This window comes from Bos indicus, chromosome 1 (genome assembly GCF_029378745.1).
Source record: "Bos indicus isolate NIAB-ARS_2022 breed Sahiwal x Tharparkar chromosome 1, NIAB-ARS_B.indTharparkar_mat_pri_1.0, whole genome shotgun sequence".
In the NCBI taxonomy this organism is placed as follows: Eukaryota; Metazoa; Chordata; class Mammalia; order Artiodactyla; family Bovidae; genus Bos; species Bos indicus.
In genome coordinates this window covers 135,349,497-135,368,810 of record NC_091760.1, presented here as the reverse complement: position 1 = coordinate 135,368,810, position 19,314 = coordinate 135,349,497, and the positions used below count along the sequence as shown (strand labels likewise).

The window sequence follows — 19,314 nt, the reverse complement described above, 5'->3', positions numbered from 1 at the left end:
TTTCACTTTTCACTTTCATGCATTAGAGAAGGAAATGGCAACCCACTCCAGTGTTCTTGCCTGGAGAATCCCAAGGACGGGGAAGCCTGGTGGGCTGCCGTCCATTAGGTCGCACAGAGTCAGACACGACTGAAGCGACTTAGCAGCAGCAGCAGCAGCAGCAGAGCGACTGAACTAAAGTGAACTGAAAGCTGATTCATGTTGTATGGCAGAAACTAGCACAACATGGTAAAGCAATTATCCTCCAATTAAAAACAAAAACAAAAACCAAAAACAACATGGCTGCCGAGTCCCTACACCTACCCTGAAAATACTTCACTCATGGCCATGGCAGTGACTGTTCCCATCACTGGCCTGTCTGGCTGCCCATTGCCTGCCAGCCCACATCCTGGTGGGGAACCTTAGTGTGCCAACCGGCCCACAGAGGAAGGGGCTTTGTTTCTGATACAAGGATGGTTTTCTTTTGTGGATTGGAGTGGTATGCTTTGCTGGGCCTGGGGCAGGAGTGGTAATGCCACAGCTTGGGAAGGAGGCAGTGCCCCAAACTATGTCATGCACATGAAGACCCTCTGCCAGTGTACACACAGCGAAGAATGCTGTCTCTTCAATGGTCCTAGACAAGGACTCTGTGCTGGGTGGGGGGAGGGAAGGATAAAGCCACCTTCGGACACCTTGGCCTACTGTGGAGTAACCACAGCATGTGGCCAAACAAAGCTGTTTAGGACAAAGCTACCTGAGGAGGGTGCCCCTCTGCCGGACCCTCCCAGACTGAAAGAAATGTTCTCTGGAAAGTGGAAAGCCAACCATACCCTCATTCCAACCCTCCTCTTCATGCAGCCTCACAAAATTTACAGGAATTTTGGATCCTTGAAGAGATTACACTGTGTATCCTCCAAGCTTTGCAATTAAGGAGGGACCTGCCTTGCCCCAAGGTTTCCCACTACCAGAAAATGGAAACCAGCACCCTTCACTCCTCTCTTATGAGAGACAGCAGTTACTGAGCTGGCAGCCTGTGGACATACTCTGGTCAGTGTTTAAGAACCAAGGCGCCCAGAAGCACAGCGTGGACAAGTAGGGGTGCAGCTCGATGTTGAGAGCGGTCCAGTGACTGACATGGGAGCCCCCTCCCGAAGTCCCTTCCCTCTCTCCTTTACCCCTCAGTGCAGTCTCTCACTTGTACAAACACAGTGCTTTTAATTAAAAAAAAAAAAAAAAATTTTTTTTTTATTAAAATACTGTTATACCCAGTGGAATGCAGCAGCAATCCTGGTACAGGGTGGCATAACGAAACGGCCATGTTTACATTTTAAATATTCACGATAACTTAAACATACAGACACACATCATGGTCTTTGGCAGAAAATGTTCACAGCACAAAAAAATACTTTAAAAAGAAATACCAAATATTAATCCAAAATATATTAAGTTGTTTTTTTTTTTCTTTCACAATATTTTTTTGCCTTTTTCTCTCTTTTTTTCTTTTTGTTTTGTAAACAATGCACATGAACCAAATGCATTTTTCAGTTTTACAGAGGGGTAGGGGGATTTTAAAAAAATATGCAATTGTCCAGCAAATGCGAATGTTTAAAAAGGAAACTTGAGGAACCATAGCAATAAAATAACACATACAAAAACCTAAAAACAGTAAAAGAAAAACAAAAACAAAGACTCAAGGAGAACTAAAAACAGCCGAGACAAACCACTAAAACCCACCAGTCACTCATGGGGCTGAGTTGGGAGACTCTTTAAGACCAGAAGTAAAAGTCACTGCTACTGGCAGGCTGCCCTCGGACACTTCACTCCAGTTCCCAAGCGCTGGCCCTGTTTCAGGGTGCTGCGCACTGGCGCTTGAGGAGCCAGCCTCAGGGCGCCATGCTGTGACAGGGGCTCCATTCAGAGGACCATCTGAGTCATGTCTTACAGCTCATGGACTAGTTTTCACCAGCATAGCTCCCTCTCCCAGTGCCTCCAGGGGGAACAAAGACTGATGAGAACAAGGCCATCTCTCCAGTTTCCTTTCAGAGAACTGGTGCTGGGAAGCCCACCATGCAGATCTGTGGTGGCGGACTTCATCTAGCTCAGGGTTCATAACCAAACTGACAAGATGTCCCAGGGACAGGAGCTGTGGAGCCATTTCAAGAGGCTGGTGGTGGTGAGGCCCCTTGGGCATTTCAAACAGGGCTCAAGATGGGGAAAAAGCAGCCAGTATCCCGTGGATCAAGCAGTAACAAAATCCATGGACCAAGGACTTGAGAAGGGGAGATAGCTGGGAGGAACCGAGGCAGCAGGGCTGGGAGCATGGAATGAGGGGTGAATCTGAAGCAGCCCACTTCAATCTTCTGTTTCACAAGAAAGGGAATTATGTACAAACTGCACGGCACATCCCAGTCCTCTCCACAGTGCGGGTGACGCTGTGGCCTCTGCAGGACTCACACGCTCAACAGGCCGCCAAGATTCAGGTCTGGGTGATCCCCAGGAGGCAGTGAGGAGCTGAGGAGCAGATGGAGTTGGAGGGACCACACTGAGCCAGGCCTATTAAACCAGTCCACCTGGAGTCCATGGGCAGCCATCCTGGGAAATCAGCCGCCAAATCAACACATCCCCTCCCTCCCTGCCCAAGTGCGCAGTGTGGGTGCACTACTCCCTTCTGAGCTTTCAATTGCTACCCTGGCAGCAAGCCAGGTAAAGGCCCAGTCCTCATGCTGCATAGGCCCAGGAGGAGCATGGGGCTAAGGAACAGGGTCTTCTTGGGGGACGGGTGCTCACAGTTCCCCTCTCCCATGCAGCATCCTGATGGAATGGCCATGTGGCAGAGGGCAGCAGGAAATGGTTCAGAGTCCCCACGGCACCACCTCCTTCAGATCAATATCTCCACCATGTCGGAAAAGTCCTGGACTCTGGATGTAGCAATAGAATCTGGAGAGATAAGAGGCCAGGCACAGGGCAACGAGGGTTACTAGACTGCCCTTTTAAATCTGGTAACATTTTAAAGATAGGCTCTGTCTTCACCAGCTTTTAACATTTTAAAGATAGGTTCTGTCTTCACCAGCTTTTCCCACCTCTGCTGCCCAGGTCCCCATAACTTGCCCAACCAGTCCCCAGCTCTCCATCCAGACCACCAGCCTCCCCAGTGGAAGATGCAAATATTTATAACTAGGAACTGGTTGGAGGGCTTGGAGGGAGGGTGGAGAGCCCTGAGGGAGGGAGGCTGCCACATTCTTTTCATGCCTGTGGTTTTCTGAGCCAGTGAGGGATAGGCAACTATGCAAAGGTTAATGTGAAAGAGAGCAAACACATTCAATGGCATCTTCTTAAATTTCTCCTTCCGGGACTCTTAAAACAAAGTCTTCTAATTTGGGAGTGCCAAGCTCCACTATCTTAATTGCTCAGATTGGCCATTAAAGATGTTTAAGGAAGACTTCTTAAGAGGAGATAAAGGGCTTCCAGGTAGATCTGTTTGTAATTAGGGTTTCCAGTTCTCCTACTCCTATATCCACCAGCTCTCCCCCCGGTACTGAGGTAGGTCCCACATTCTGCTCACCCTCCCTGTGCAGGGACCCCGTGGAGTGTGGGCAATGAGTCGGGATGGGATTCACACCCCAGGGTGCCCTCAGTGCCCCACAAAAGTTGGAGACTTACCCAGTGAAGCTGTTCTCTGGCCACTGCTGCACCCCAAAAGGCTGTCAGGCTCCAGGCTGTCCGGGGGGCCATCAGTCTGGGTGCTCCCATCCCTGCTCCCATGTTTGGCGTGGGCAGCGAGGGGAGCCACAGCCACAGGCTCCTCCAGCGGGGCCCTGTCTGCTAGGAAGGCAGGAGTTTCAGTTACTGCCCTGTCCACAATTTGTAGCCCCCATGAAGAATACCCTAACTTAACGACAGACACCTCCTGGGGATGCTAGTTGCTCTTGATTTACAAGAACTTTGATTACACTCCTGTTTCTAAACAGGATTGGGTTCCAAAAGCTTTGAGTGGAAGAAGCTTTCTTAAAAGGTTGTAGATTAAATCTTAAAACAGTAAGGATTCCTGGATTTCTGTGGCGTCTGCTTAGGAGGAGAAGTGGAAGTGCTGGCCCAGAAGGTACCTCTGCAGGGGAAGCTTATTTTAACTTTGGTAGTGAGTGGCTGGGACCAGGGTGGTGGAATTTCCAGAAACGGGGGCTAAAGCCTGCCTTGTCACACCAGGGGACAGCTGCGGGCTACAAGGTCACTAGAGCCAGAGTGTAAGCCGGCTCCCCTGGGTGAGGAGTTGGGACGCCTAGCTCCTCCAAGCTTCAGTTCTGGAAGGAAAGGCCTGAGAACAACCTAGGCTCTGCTGCCCACCCACCTCCTCTCACCTGCAGCCAGTTGGGCAGAGGCATCCACCTGCCGCTCACTGGAGGAGTGTCCTTGCCAGCCCTGGGTCCCCGCTGCTGCAGCCACGAAGATAGATGGCACTGACTTGGCAGGCCTCAGGGAGCCCGGGGTGACCTTGCCAGGGTCTTTCCTGGAGCGCTGCTGAAGGACCTTGATCACGGCATCCTTCTCCAGGATCTGAGCATGGAGCACCTTTAACCTGAGGGGTGAGAGGCCATGTTTACATCTTCAGACCCACAGATCCTGTGGCCTCTGCCCTCCCCGCCTCATGGAAGTTGGAGGGAAAGCCTTCCTTAAAGCCAGGCTGGGGTGTCCTGGCCTTGCAGTAGGGGCCAGGATGGGGCCTTCAGAAGTGCCATCAGAGCTCTGCAATGGGATGCTTTGAAAACTACCAGTGCATGAGAGGCTGGGCCACTCCCACACTGGCAAACCCAGGGGTAGGTTCTGGGTTCATCTGATGACGGTAGTGGCACAAACCCTGTCCTGGAGGGCCATCCCCAGGGCTGTTGATCAAGGGAGCTAAGTCGACTGCTTGTGTTTTTGAGCCAGGAAGAAGTCAAATGGAAATCTTGTGGGGCCTCTGAGTTGTCTCTGGAGAGAAAATACCAGCTCCCCGCAGGCCAGAGGCCTAGGCCACATTCATTCTGGGGTGGTACCTGGCATGTAGGGTAGGAAAGTCTAATTCTCTGATTTACATGGTGGGAGTGGGGGAGCAGGTAGAGGCCTGGAGCCTTGGGTATCATCCAAGAGTGGAGTCTCCTGGGCAAACCAACGACTCGGTTGGCACCTCTGAGAAAGAATAGCCTGTAATGCCAGCTGGGCCAAAAGCAGGGGGTCAGCTCAGAAGTAGGAGGGATTGTTAGGCTGGGCGGAGTGAGGGGTGTTTATCATGGATTAAGGACCAGGCAAAGAAAAGAAATGAAGGCACTCAGTCGTGTCCAACTCTGGGACCCCATGGACTGTAGCCTGCCAGGCTCCTCTGTCCATGGAATTCTCTAGGCCAGAATACCAGAGTGGGTTGCCATTTCCTTCTTTCTCCAGGGGATCTTCAAAACCCAGGGATTGAACCCCAGTCTCCTGCACTGCAGGCAGACTCTTAACCGTCTGAGCCACCAGGGAAGACCTAAGGCCCAGGCAAGGGCTGGACAAATCCCACCCTACTCCCACTCCCTGCCCCAGATACCCGGCCTGCAGTGTCCAACCTGCTTTCCATCTCCTGATGCCTGTGGCCGCCGGTGAGCAGGCCCTCATTGAAGCTGCTGCTGGGCGAGGGCTGGGGCGAGTGCCGGATGAGAGTGGTGTCACGCTGGGCGGCGGCCGTGGCGGCCGCATCCATGGCGAACTGCCTCATGGCACGTTCCTCCAAGTACTTCTGTTCCCACTTGGTCATGTCAGCTTCCAGCGCCAGCACCTGCTCCTCCTTCTCCCGCAACTGCTCTGACAGCCGCAGTGCACTGAGCTCTGGGGTCCCACCACTGCCACCGCCACCTCCGGGGGTGCCTGCCTGTCTCTGCAGAGAGAGGGGTACCGTGGTCAGGGGTGGAGGGTGGCGTGTGTTGGCCGCAGATCCTCACTGCCATGTGAGGAATCTCACTGAGGCCAGTGCTTGGTCAGCTGGCATCACGCACTCTGCATAGCCTGCTTCCAGCCGGAGACAAAGAGGAGCCACAGGGCCCCACAGCCTTGCCCCAAATCCTGTGGCCAAGGGTGCAGAGGAGATTGGGTTTGCTTTTGCATAGTGACCATATACATTGTCCTCCAAACTCAGGAAGGGGTGACTTAATGACACGGGAAAACTGGTATAAACTAGGACGGACGCCGGCAATCCAGGAGCTCTGGTCACCCTACCTCTGTGGGAAGGGTGAGGCTAGGAGTGGAGACAGAACTCTATCTGGTCTGTAAACACGAGAGCTATTTACACAGACCAAAGTGAGGATAAAGGCCCAGGATCTGGGCGACTATCTTCCCCACCCCCGATCTCAGGGAGACATGTAAGAGCTGGCTAGTCCCCTCCATCACAGCTCCTAAGAGACTTTCTCCAGAGAAAGGGACAAAGTCCAAGGGCGCCAATCCCGGCTGCTGCTGAGGATAGAGGCCCAAGGCTTGAGTCCCTGAGGTCGGCACCTGGCCAAGAGGCAAGGCCTCTGCTGAGACTGATGGGCCAGGACGGGACTTCCGCAAGATTGGCCCAGGTGGTCCTAACTTTCCAAGAGGGCTTGGCCTGGATCTCAACAGGGGCTCCTGGGGTCTTCCCAGCTCACCTGCTGTGCACGAAGGGCCTTGAGTTCTTGCTCCAGGCGCGTCCGCAGACGTAGCTCCAGCTGCTCACGCTTCTCGCAGGCAGCCTGCAGCTGCCCCAGGGCCTGCTGTAGCCGCTCCACCTTCTCCACGTAGGCCTGCTTCTTCCGCAGCTCCTCCTCAGCTCTTGCCGCACGGCCCTGCGCGTTGCTCAGGGCCTGCTCCAGCAGCTCGGCCCGCCGCCGCTGGTCCTCGATGGCTCCGCGCAGCAGTGCCATCTCCCGCTCTAGCTTCTCCTGCTCCTGCTGCTGCTCATAGCCTGCAGCGAGAGAGGGAGGGGCCCGGTCAGGGACGGCAGCTCCCTCACTGCCCCACAGAGCCCCCACCATGTGCCACGCTCTGTGCTGACCGCTGCTCAAGCTTGACCGCATCTTCTCAGTAACACAGGAGTTAGGTACCCTTATTAACCCCATTGTATGGGCCAGGAAACTGAAGTTCAGGCTAAGGCCTGAGCAAACGGGAATGTCAGACCGGGGCCCTTGCAGTGATGACTGGGCCACACTGCTCCTCTGCTGGGACACGGCCTTGCCAGGAGAGAGCCCGAGATACTGTCCACCTGCGCTGGGTGTCACCATCTCCAAAACACATTCACAACTTCCCTCCAGGCTCATAGTGATACTAGAGACTGGGCAGGCAGGAACCGCAATGCCCATCTCCAGATGAGAAAACAGAGGCGCAGGTGGACTGTCACGTGGTCATCATCCAAGTGGAAGAAGCACCGTGTGCTGCCCCAGGCGTCAGGCATCTACACATCTGATTCCCCTGAAGCCTCCAATGACAGTCCGGGATCTGTGATCCCCACCTTAAAGAGGAGGAATCATAGGAGGTGAATGGTGCTACCAGGCGGGGATCAAAGTTAGCCTGCCTCTGAAGAACCAGGCTGCTTGGCTATGGCGTGAGGCCCTTGTAGTCAGAGGCCTCAGAGCTTATTCTGTGAAACCAGGCACCCCCACCCCCACCCCTAGTGTGCAGGCTGCCTGCCTTGCTGGAAGGCAGAGGGGGACCTGTCATGGGGCCTGCCTGATGGACTCAAAGGCACCATCTCTAGAGCAGCACTGTCAGAGCAGAGTGGAATTTTCTGCTGTAACGGACTTGCTCTACACTGTGCCAAGCAGGGCAGCAGCCACTAGGCACATGTGGCCAGTGAGCACTTGCAATGTGGCTAGTGCCAGGGAGGAGTCAAATTTTTCATTTTATTTCATTTTAATTAATTTTAATCTTTGGGCCACGTGTGGGTAAATACCTATCAGAGAGGACAGTATAGACTCTGGAACAGAAGAGAATTACGGGCCCTGGGGCAGAGAAGGAGGCCCACCCAGGTCAGCTCTGGTTCACTGTGAATTTTTGAAGGCTGGGCCCAGGCCCACCTCATTCCTTGGGGTGAAGGGAAAAGTTAGTGAAACTCAGTAACACTGGGCCTCTCATCCTGAGCTGGCCTGACACCTGAATGGGGTGGAGGGGGCAGGCAGGAGTGCTGACTGGGACTTTGGACCCAGAGACAATGGCCCTGTCCTGAGAGGCTTCACAGAGATGGACAGCTTATAGAGTTAGCCGGAGGCTGGCAGCTCATCCCAGTCTTAGATGGTCCCATCTTACAGCCTCAGAATCTGGGGTTCGGGTGAGAAGAAACTGCCCAAGGGGGACTCGGCTGGGAGAACCAGGCCTCAGGACTCATGGCCAGATGCCCAGGGTGGGCAGGGCCTGACCAGAGCTGGGAGTCTGTACTGCTTGCCTAGTAGGAAAGCAAACAGCACTGGTGATAGGGGCCACGCTCTCCTTCAAGCACTGACTCTGGAAAAAAGGTGAGCTCAACCACAGACATTTTCTCTGAGGATTCTGGTTTCCTGAGGATTCTTGCTTCTGGATGTCAGGAGCAAGGAAGGGTAGTTTGGCTTTCCTCAGCCCTTGGGGAGGGTATCAAGGACCCAGCCTTTGGTTTCCAGAAGGTTCCTGCTGCTTTGCACACCTCTAATGCCCTGGTGGCTTCCCTGGTGGTTCGGACAGTAAAGAATCAGCCTAAAATGCAGGAGACTCAAGTTTGATCCCTGAGTCAGGAAGGTGCCCTGGAGAAGGAATGGCAACCCACTCCATTATTCTTGCCTGGGAAATCCCATGGACAGAAGAGCCTGGCTGGCTACAGTCTATGGGATCGCAAATAGTCGTAAGCGACTGAGCAACTAACACTTTGACTTTGAAGGCCCTGGTAGAGCTCGGAGGCTTGAGACCTTGGCCATCCCCAGCCACCAAGATAAAACTCTGGGGGTTGGGTGCCGCCGCCTCCAGGCTGGGGTGGGGGCAGATTCGGGAGACACAGAGTGGGGCCATGGGCTGGGGAGCAGTGGAGGGAGCAGGAGGCCTTCCATGGGGGAAGCGAGGCCCCACCAGCAAGTCCCAGTCCCTTTGTCCCACTGTCCCTCCTCCCGCAGCGTGGCGGGCGGGGCGCAGGCAGGAGTGCGGGGGGAGGGGGAGGCGGGAGGAGGGGGAGGCGCGCGCAGCGGAACAGCCCGGGCTCAGGAATGCCCGGCATCCAGGTCACCCGCCGCTACGAGATTAATGGCTCCAGCCCAGAGCCAAGAACAGCCTCACTCCCCAGGGAGCGGAAACGCCTCCAGGCTGGCCAGCCCCGGGCCCCTCCCCTGCCTTCTCCCAGGAACCCTCCGTGACTTCCTTTCTTTGGCAAAGCCTGGCCCCATTCTGCCCCTTTCCTGCAACCCATCCTCTCCCGACAATGAGGAGACCCCCCCAGGGCTATCCCCACTCCCCAGCCCTTACCACCATCTCCTCTCTCCCAGAGACCTCAGTCATCTTCTGCTACCTCCTGCCCATCCTCAACCCTCAGCCCTTCACCACTGGGGGCCACCCTGTCCAGGCCTGAGCCCTGCTTGAACGAGGTAGGTGCTGCTAGCCAGAGCTCAGTCTTCAAGTTGCTTCTCTGCTTCCAGACACCTCCAACCATCTAGCTTAGGCTCAGTAAGCTTTTGGAGGGGTTCCTCCTTCCTAGAAGGCACCCTTGCCCAGACACCAGCTGGCCCAGTGCACTCCTTTGCAAACACTCAAACATCACTATAGCAGGCAGTAAGCGCATACAGGAGGAGCTTATCAATAACCGCCTCTCTGATGGCTACAGCTTCTTCCTACTATTGAGTTAGTGGCTTCCTTTGTTCCCCCTTCCTTCAAACTGCTTCCACCTCCACTGGAACTATCCTGCTGCTGCTTCACCTACCACCCCACAAAACCTCTCTCTCAGGGTGCTGGGGAACCTCGCCCCCCCCCCCCCCCATCACTGTCCTCCAGGGCCAGGCTATGCTTGTTCCCTGGAATCCATGGTGGGAAGACCCTGCTCCTTCCTCAAGCTCCCCACCTCTCTTGACCTCATCCTGGCACCTTCCTGACCTGTTCCTGCTCTGCTGCACACCTGCCAGGGGCTCGGCACGGCTGTGCTAGGGAACAAATGAGTGAGTGCATGGGCCAGTCAACAATGAACTCATCCGCTCTTCAAGAAGCCTTTGACTATCCTTTTTAGGGGATCCTCCTGACCTCCTTCTTTAGGCTGCCCTGTTCATGAAGCTCCATTTTCGGCTGGTGCCAACACTTGTTATGGCCCAGCCTCACCATGCTCCCCAGCTTTCCACATGTCCACCCCCCGGGAGACTCAGACTCTACCTTCTCTCTCATCCCACCTGTTTCCAGAGTGCTCAGCTCTCCTCAACTGCTTCTAAAGGACACCAAACTGACGGTCAGCACATCTCCCCAGCTGTCCCTCTACCCACTGATCTTCCCAGTACACAGGGAACCAGATCCTGCTCCCCTTGGGAAGCCGCCCCTCCCCCGAGACCAGTCCAGGGATGGGTGCATAGTGGGCATTCAGTAAACCCACACTCCAAGCCCTGCTTTGGCAGAAGAGGAGCTGTCCTGGTTCCACCAGCCACACCTCTGCTTGGGCTCCTGAGTGGGCCCTCTACTTACTCTGAGCCAGCAGCTTGGCCACCATGTCCTGACTGCCTGCCTGGGCCTCTTGCGTCTTGCTTGCCAGGCGGCGGTTTGCAGATTCTAATCTTTCTGTTTCAAATGAAGAAAAGACATTTTAAGGAAAAAGGTTTGAGTACAGGTGAAGCTGCCTGCCAAGGTGCACCCCCCCCCACCCCAACCAGGGAACTATCTGTCAGGCTGCATTCTCCAAGCTGGGGGTGGGCTCATAGGGAAGCCCCAGGTCACCCTGGGCCACATGGGTGAGAGCTCCAGGAGGGGCCCCAAGGTCTAGAACACAGAGACAAGCATCTCTCTATCAAGGTGGCCCCCAAGGAGTCTCAGCCTAGTCCCCTTTGAATTGATTTGTACTGTTTTTGCAGAGGCAAGAGACTCTGAGTGATGTCCTAGAACAGTGGAATCAAGCTGTCCATAGGTGGTCCCTGCCCCTCCACCTGCATGAGCGGTCCTCACCTCTAAGATCCCGGTTGAAGTCCTGCAGCCGCCTCATCTCACTGTCCATCTTGTTCCTCATGGTCTTCTCCAGGGCCTCTCTCTTGGAAGAGGCCCTTGTTAGGCTCTCGTGGGCCTCGGAGAGCCTCTGGATTTCGCTCTCCAGCTGCAAGAGGCGGAGAGAAGAGCTGAAGAAAAGGAAGAGCTCCCAGGGTGGCAATGGCATCAAAGTCCCCTCCTTAGGCCAGGGCTGATCGCTGACTCTCCATCAGAAAGGGTGAGAGAGAAGATACAAAGCCACAGCAGAAAACCCACCTAGCCTGAGTGGGACAGGCTGCAGCCTGTAGCCTCCAGAGAGGGACCAAACTGCTGGAACAGGCAACCCAGGGTCCCTTCAACTGTCCCAAGGTCCTGAGTGAACACAAGGCCACGTTCTCTGGAAGGGGCTGCCTCCAGGGTGACCGAGGGCAGCTTCCTGGTGCCTAGTGTCCAGAAAGAAGCATTTTCCTTTTGTTTGGCTTCTAGTGAGAAATTTGAGCACAATGGACCAGGATCAGGCACTGAGGCTCCAACCATGGTCTGGGCGGTGGGGGGGGTGGGGGGTGGGGGGTGGGGGGTGGGGGGTGGGGGGGGTAGTGGACCTATCTTGGAGACCATGGGACAGTCACAGAAAGCCTAAGGCTACCTGCTAAGGCTGAGTGCACAGCTGGTGCCCCTTCACTAAGAAGGGAGCACCAGATCCAGCCTGAGCTGCCTGGAGTATGTGCCTCTCCAGCCATCCCCCCACAGGGCCAGCCTGGCCCCTGATGCCCCACCCACTTGGCAGCTGGCAGGTTCCGCACGTGCTCCTAGCTGGCCTGTGATTCCAATAAGTCGCTCGTTTTTTGCCAAGAGGAGGGGCTTTCCCTGTGACCAGGGCTGGCCTGGAACAGACTTGCTGTTGTGTGGGGGATACAAAGGGCTCTCTGTGGGAGGTGTCCACGGGAGGGGGCGTGTGCAGGGAAAGGGTGCGACCATGAGGGAGTCGGTGAATGGGCTCTTTCTAACCACCACTGGGCAGCAACTGCTCGTGCTCTGGGCCTGCTCTGCCGGCTGCTCCCCAGCTGTCTGGAGTCAGCCAGGGAGGGGTGTAGGAGGGATGAGGGAGGCCCCGAGGGGCAGCTGAGAAGCCCAGCCAGACCAGCCTTCAGACTCCTCTGCCTCCCTTCTGACAGCCCCCTCCCTGGTCAGCCCTGTTGGGGTTCCCTTCTTGCCCCCACTGCTTCTCTGAGGCCTCAGCAGGGCCTACCTTCTCGATGCGGCCAGCCTTCTCCGCCGTGCTCTCCAGCTCCCTCTGCAATCTCTCATTGTCCCTCTGCAGCCTGGCGTTCTCCCTTAGCACAGTCTCCATCTGAGCCAGATGGGTGCTGCCCGAGGTGGCCAAAGAGGCCTGGGTGCTTGCCGGGCCCTCCACCCCAGGAGGGCTGAGGGCGGCCAGGTGTGGGGGCGGGTGGCGCTCCTGAGGCTGCTGCAAGTATTGGTACTGCTGCTGCTGCTGCGGGAGGAACACAGGGGGCACCTGGGCCTGCAGGATCCTGGGGGACAGAAGAGACGGTCCTCAGAGCCCACGGAGCCACAGAGAATTGCCCCAGCCCTCCCGGGCAGACAGCTTTCCTGCAGCATTAGGCAGTGACCTCTGGGGAAGGCCTTTCCACGTGGTGTCCCCAAGACCCTCAAGGGCCAGGGAAGCAGGGCTGCAGGGCATTACCATCAGCACACTTATTTCATGCCCAGCCTCCTGTGGCCCATGCTTTGGGGATCAGCCTGAATAGTCCCAGCCATAGGCAGCTCTTTTTGAATCTGGAGGTCACACTCATCATGACTGAAACTCACAACCTTCCAGGCCCCCTACCCTGTGTCTGTTCCCACTGCTGGTGTCAGGCCCTCTGTGCACACCTGCCCACGCAGCACACTTGCTTCTTCTCCCTCTTATTTTGAGTCCCATCACCCCTTGAAGAAACATTTTTAGAAGACTGTGGCTAAGGTTAGAGTGGTGAGACAGATGTCAGGCTGAGTCTGGGCTCCAGAGTCTGACAGATCAGGCATTCAAATTCTGGCTCCAGTGTTTGAGTCCGTGGTGCATGGGACCATGCTCAGTCAGGAGGATGAGAGTCTCTAGCCTCAGGCACGTTGTCAGGGCCACATCTGCCTGGCAGATTGCTGGGCCTGCAGTGGGCATCTCCACAGTGACAGCCCACCCTCTGTCTCTTCTAGTGGAGACCACAGCCTATTCTCTGCTCAAAGAGTAAATGTGACCCAAAGAGTGGATTATCCAGGGTGAAGGAGCCACCTGTGAACTATTACAATAGCCTGAGGTTAGGGACAGTGCTCTCCTGGCTTCTGGTACTGGGGTCCCATGTCATGGTCTTCACCCTCAAGGTCCCACGTCAAGGGAAGGAGCATGTGAGGTCACACAGCTTTTCTGGGGCCCTGTGGCTCCAGATGTAAGAGAACTAGACTGCCTCAGTTTCACCAGGAGCTTTCCAAAGTCCCAGAAGCCGCAGACAAATCCATCGCCTCAGAACCCATGCCTGCCCTTCCCCTCATCCCTCCCCTTCATCCTTCCCCCTCCTGACTCCAGCTCCCCTGCTCTTCTTAGACCCAAAGCTAAGTCCCGCCCAGCAAACAATCTTCACCAGATTAGCTGAAGGAGAAGCTGGCAGATGTATTTCTTTTCCTGCCCAAGGTAGAGCTTCCAGTGAGAGCTGAGAGGGTACCCCACTGCAATTTGCAAACTCTCCCTGTGCTGCTCAGTGTGGCACCTCGGGGTGGTTCCCTCCAACTCGCTCCCCTGCTCCGGGCCAGGCAGACACAAATGGCATTCTTTGGGGATGACTGGGCTCTCAGAAAGAATAGAGCCTCCTTTCCTTCACACTTGCTCCCCCCCAACACACACACACTTTTTTTGTTCTCCTGCAAACAGTCGACTTCCTTTCCACGACATTATCTTTTCCTGACAGGGCTCAATAAGCATGGTCCAAAGAAGAAACCACGACTCAGCTTCTGAAACTCTTCCAGGACCAAGCCCTGAGAAGGGAGGTAAGGCAGGGGGGCCTTGAGGCTGGCAAAACCCCACAGGCTCAGTCCTCTGGCACCTCCATTCCAGAGCCATCACGTCACTCATTTCTCGAGAGCAGAGAAAGGCATCTTTCCCGGGCAAGGCTGCACGGTTGCAAAGCAGGTGACTAAACGAGGACTCAGCAGGCATGAAGAAAACCGGATTTGAACCTTGGGGCACCAGAGGAAGGGGGTCTAAAAGGCTTCAGGCCCCTCCACTGGGGTTTCCTGGACCCCTGTGTGTGGGGTGGGGGGCGGGGGGAATTAAGGGCGTGTGAAAAGGGCGTGTGCCAGCTTCTCAGGAGAAGGCCCTGGGCCAAACGAGAGCCTCATTTCTAGGAACCTTATTTCTGAAAACTCTCTGGGCTTCCTGCCCCTCCTGGGCATCCCTGCTTCCATTCATGCCCCTAGAATCCATTCTCTACAAGCAACAGAGGAACCTTTTTGAAAAGGGACTCCAAATCACATCCTCTAAAGGCTTCCCTTCGCTCTCAGAATTAAAAGCTGAGTTCCCTACTCCCGCAGCTACTCTGGAGCCTCCACATAAAGGGGCTCACCTGGAACAAGAACCTTCTCCCAGGCTCCTGCCCCATGGACCACACAAAATAACATGAACTAAAATGAATGGCAGTGCCAGGGTAGCTCCTGCCCCTGGGTAGGAGAGGCGTGATCTCTACGGAGGCCATCTGGTCCTTTCTTCCTTGCCTCCACTTAAGAATGCCTCCCCAAAATCACAGACAGCAAAGAAGAAAAGACTTCTTCTGTTTTTAGAAGCCTCCAGAGGAGGTCCCACCTTCTTCCCACTTAATTTGAGAAAGATTCCCAACTCTAGTCCTTGCAAGTTCTTTCTGAAATCTAACCTTTAGCCCCCTGCTCTAATTGACAGCCTCTGAGGACCCTAGTTACTTGAAGGCTACAGCCAATTAAGCAATGGTGTCTGTCTCCAAATTAAAGCAAGGGATGCTGCTAAGTTCTCACGTGACCCTGGCTAAATCCCTCTTTCCTTCCAGCATTAGCTCCCATCTTGGGAGGGAGAGGGTATCATCGGCCTTCCTCTGGAGCTCACCAGCCTCCTGGAGGCTCTTCACCCTGGGAAAACTACACTGGAAGGAAGTCAAGAGCCTGAAGACCAAGGTGGGCAGTTACCTGACTTCCGCATGCTGGAAGTGTGGACTGCCACGGGCACGGTACCGTGGGTCAGTGACGGCAGAGGTGGTCTCGTGAGCTAGCATGACGTGTGGGTACTGAGGTGGAGGTCCTCGCGGCTCCGGGCCCTCGGCAGTGGGGGCGCCCCTGGCTGGGGGGCCCTGCTGGTTGCGGGCCAGCTGGGGGAAGCTGTGAGAGGCACTCATGTGGCTGGGGGTGCGGGCCCCGTTCCTCTCCAGGGACAGCTGCAGGAGTCGCTCGCTCAGGGAGCGCACGTGCCCATGCCTCAGCTCGCGCAGGGCCTCATCCTGCCTCCGGCTGCCTCCCGGGGGCCCACGGGGATCCCGGTCCCCCACGTGTGGCCAGGGCCCCGCCTGCTGGGAGGCATAGTACTGTGAGTGGGCTTTGGCCTCCTCATAGGTGGGCAGCTCCTCGCCCTTGCCAGGCTGCGGGCACAGGCGGTAGAGGCCGTTCTCTGCCAGGTGGGTCTCGGTGCCCTGGTGCTCCTGGCCCTGGGGTTCCTGTCTCGTGGCCTGCTGCAGCACCTGACTGTCCTCTGGTGCCATGATCTCCATGGGGGCCTGGGGGCTTCCTGTGCCCCCAGCCCCGGCCCCACCGCGCAGGGCCTGTTGCTGGATGGCCAGCAGCGTGCGGGTCTCAGTCAGGTTGCCATAGCGCAGCTGTTCCTGGATGAGGCGGTGCAGGACCGTACCTGAGGAGTCTTCCAGCGTCCTCATGCTCCCTGGGCTTGCACACACCCACCTGGACAAAGGCCAGTGGCACCTGGCCCCAGAGCACCTGAGGAGGAGAGAAAGAAGAGCACTTAGTGGGAGGACATGGGAAAGACGGGGACTTTCCATTGCTGTCTGGTTAAGGGAAAGGCGATGGAGGGGCACACATGCCCATCAGACTGCCAATGCTGCAACCTACTGATTAAGGCAAGTCACCTAACTTCTGAGCCTCAGTTTCTCCATCGGAAATACAGAAACAATGCTAGCTTCATGGAGTTGAGAATTAAGAGGCAATGGCTATTGAGCTCCCACTGAGCTGTAAATCCTTGGCAAAGGACTGCCATTATAATCACATTCATGGAGACTTACTGTGCTTAGAGATAGATACCAGGAACCTAGATACCAGGAACCTCAGGCTCCTGTAGTCAGCTTCCCATCAGAGAGCCTGATAAGTAAGTCCAGGGCAGGCCTAGTTCATCTTTAAACACTAAGCTCTTGTGTCTCCTGCATTAGCAGGCAGATATTTTACCACTGCACCACCTCTACTTTATCACAGGCGATAAAGCATGAGTCCCGCCCAGTAGAGGTGGTAAAGAATCTGTCTGCTAATGCAGGAGACACAAGAGACGTGGGATGGATCCCTGAGTTAGGAAGATTCCCTGGAGTAGGAAATGGCAACCCACTCCAGTATTCTTGCCTGAAAAATCCCAGGGACAGAGGAGCCTGGTGGGCTACAATCCACAGGGTTGCAAAGAATTGGACACAACTGAGCATGCATGCATGCACGCACCAGCCCGGTAGAAGCCCTAGGCAAACAGCCCCCACAGCATGAAGCATGCCTGAACCATGGCGTTGGCACAGCTAACTCACAACCCTTTACCCTGCTGAGCCCTCTCTGTCATGGGATGACCTTGGCAGTCACTCTGCAAGGTGAACAGGAAGGAGAAAATGCATCGGGATTGGTGAATAAGGGATGAGAGATGAGACAGACTACACTAAGAGTGGTTTTGCAAAAGGAGGGGAAAAGGTGCCACCCATCAAGGTTTGTGGGCCAGGCACAGAGTCTGTGCACTGACAGCGCGCACGTGCTCCAGGAGAAAGAAAGGGTGGCACGATGTTTGTCCCTGATTTTATGATCACCACCCCAGCCACACACACACTTGCTCCTTGGAAGTGCCTGATGGTCCTCTAGGTACGAGAGGATGGGCACTCAGCATCTTGACATGGGTAAGACTGCTTGAGTTGACTGAAGGAGTGCGGGAGCTGCAGGCACCTGGGGCTGGTGACTCTGCCTAAGCTGCAGGGAGACTGTCTCCTGAGGGAGGTGTTCCCTTCTGAGCCTGCGCTCCCAGTGGCTCATGGCCTGGAAGGCTGCCCGCCTCACCTGGCTTCCTTTCCACAGCCTTCTCCAACACAAACCTCCAAACTGGGATTCAGGGAAGACCAAACAAAACCCACACCTCCACAGGTCCTGTGTATATAGGAGGACAGTGGGAGGAGTGTGGCCCCTCCTCTGCCACAGAGCTAGCCCCAATGCCCGGCTCCAGTTAGGGCTTGGCTGGCTGGCAGAGCAGCCATTCCCAACCCACTCCCTCCTCCCAGCTGCCCAGAACTGGGGAGAGGGAGATGGGTCTGGAGGACATCTCGGTGTTCAGACTTCCCGGGACCCCATCATCCCTCCCCACCCCACCCCCACACACACATACACAGGGGGCACACACATACACGGGGCGCACGCGCGCGCGCACACACACACACTCACAGAGAAGATGCAAGACTCTAGAGTTACCCGAGGCAAAACAAACAGGAATCAGTTGGCCCTAGCGTTTCATCCACGGGGCATTTCCTAACTTAAACACTGTCTGGGCTGACTCCAGCCGAGAAGGACCGGAGAATGCAGTTTTCCGGACAGATTCCAGCCCTCCTCCTCCCCCAACAGTGTGCCTGGGAGCAGGGAACACTTTCCGCGCCTTTCATTCCTCGTTTGTCTCAGTCAAATCTCTCAGATGCACACAGCTAAGCCGTCACTAAAATCCGCGCCCCCGACCCGGATCGTGCATCCCTGCTGCGCTAGCGCGCGGGGCTCTCTGAAACACCCGCTTCGAAGCAACCACACAACTCTGGCCTTTACCTTGGCTCACTCTGGCCCAAGGAACCAAATCGAGGGTCTTTAAGTCAGATCGCACCCCAGCCAGGGATCCCGCCCTACCCGGACTCCTGGCTGACCACGAGCACCCTGCGGCCGCCGCAGCGCCTGGAGCGGACGACGGTAACCGTGGTCCGGAGAGGTCTTTAAGCGTCGTGGATCCGCCTCCCCCCTCCCTCCCGAGCCCTCTTTGTTTTCCAAATGCCCCAGCGCTGACGTCACCGGGCTGGACGGCAGGCTGCATTCTTTCTAAGTGAGAGCCAGACCGTGGCTCCGGAGAGGATTTTCCAAGGAAGACAAAGAGGAATTCTTGGGCTAGTTAGGGAGGAAAGACACCTGTAACACCCCCCCCCCCGCCCCAACACACACACCAAACCAAATTAGCCCCCAGGCCCTGCAACTTGAGCTCCAAGCGGCGCCTCCTTCCCAGATCCGCGCTCCCAGACACCCACTCCTATCTGCCCACGGGCTGTCCCCTCCTTCAGCCCCAGCGGACCTGCGCCGCCTGCGAGAGCTCCCAGGGGACCTGCAAGGCGCCCCCGGACGGAGCTGTCCTCGCCCCGCCGGTTGCGGGCAAAGGCGCACCGCTCCTGGAGGACTCAGGGTCCGCTCTGCTTCTGCTCCCTCTCCCGGAAAAGGCCGGGCTGGAGCGCGTCTCTGCGGCCCCGTGCGCTCCCCGAAGCGCCAAGAGGCCTTTCTTACCGCTGCGGCCCGCGAGTGCTCCGAGCGGTCAAATCCGACGGCCCGGCCCGGCTCAGCTCAGCTCGGCGGCAGAGGTGTGCTCTCGGCTGAGGCGCCGACGCTCTGGCGGCTCAGCCCCAGCGCGCAGCCCCAGGGTCGGCCCGCGCCGGAGGCGGCTGCTATGCCAGGAATGTGAGAGTTTCAGGTTCCCCCTCGGGATCAAAGCGAACCACAAATAACCTCGTAGCGCGCCGCCCTCCTCCGCTCTCCGCCTCCTCCAGCTCCCTCCTCCCCGCCCCCGCCTTCCTCCGGGAAGGCGGCGCTGTGGACCTGGCCGTCCCGGCCTCCTGGACTCTCTGCGCCCCTCCCCGGCCAGCGACCCCCACTCTCCTTAGGAGCTGCTGGAATCCATCTAGGCCCCTTACCGCCCTCAGCCCCGTACCC

General features: G+C 56.3%; 1 protein-coding gene across 4 annotated transcripts; it reads right to left on the bottom strand.

Annotated features, from left to right (window-relative positions):
* Positions 1-1,201: 1,201 nt before the first annotated feature.
* Positions 1,202-19,100, bottom strand: AMOTL2 (angiomotin like 2). Of its 4 annotated transcripts, none has more exons than XM_019962163.2 (10): positions 18,892-19,100; positions 15,313-16,110; positions 12,359-12,644; positions 11,092-11,236; positions 10,618-10,710; positions 6,615-6,910; positions 5,556-5,863; positions 4,335-4,552; positions 3,640-3,801; positions 1,202-2,916 (listed from the first exon to the last, which is right to left on the bottom strand). In XM_019962163.2, the coding sequence occupies exons 2-10, from the start codon at positions 16,047-16,049 to the stop codon at positions 2,858-2,860; spliced, it is 2,304 nt and encodes a 767-aa protein (XP_019817722.1). In that variant the 5' UTR covers positions 16,050-16,110; positions 18,892-19,100; the 3' UTR covers positions 1,202-2,857. The 4 variants fall into 4 exon arrangements, with proteins under 4 accessions (XP_019817722.1, XP_019817738.1, XP_019817727.1 ...); XM_019962179.2 differs by having other exon boundaries at positions 3,640-3,798; positions 18,892-19,099; XM_019962168.2 differs by lacking the exon at positions 18,892-19,100 and adding an exon at positions 18,175-18,307.
* Between the last annotated feature and the right edge of the window lie 214 nt (positions 19,101-19,314).

Excerpts from the sequence above, each read along its gene's own strand:
- AMOTL2 (XM_019962163.2), bottom strand. The coding sequence starts at position 16,049 with ATGAGGACGCTGGAAGACTCCTCAGGTACGGTCCTGCACCGCCTCATC. Across the intron at positions 12,645-15,312 it reads TTCCAGCATGCGGAAGTCAG|GATCCTGCAGGCCCAGGTGC; the intron begins GTAACTGCCCAC and ends TCTGTCCCCCAG. Across the intron at positions 10,711-11,091 it reads CTTCAACCGGGATCTTAGAG|AAAGATTAGAATCTGCAAAC; the intron begins GTGAGGACCGCT and ends CATTTGAAACAG.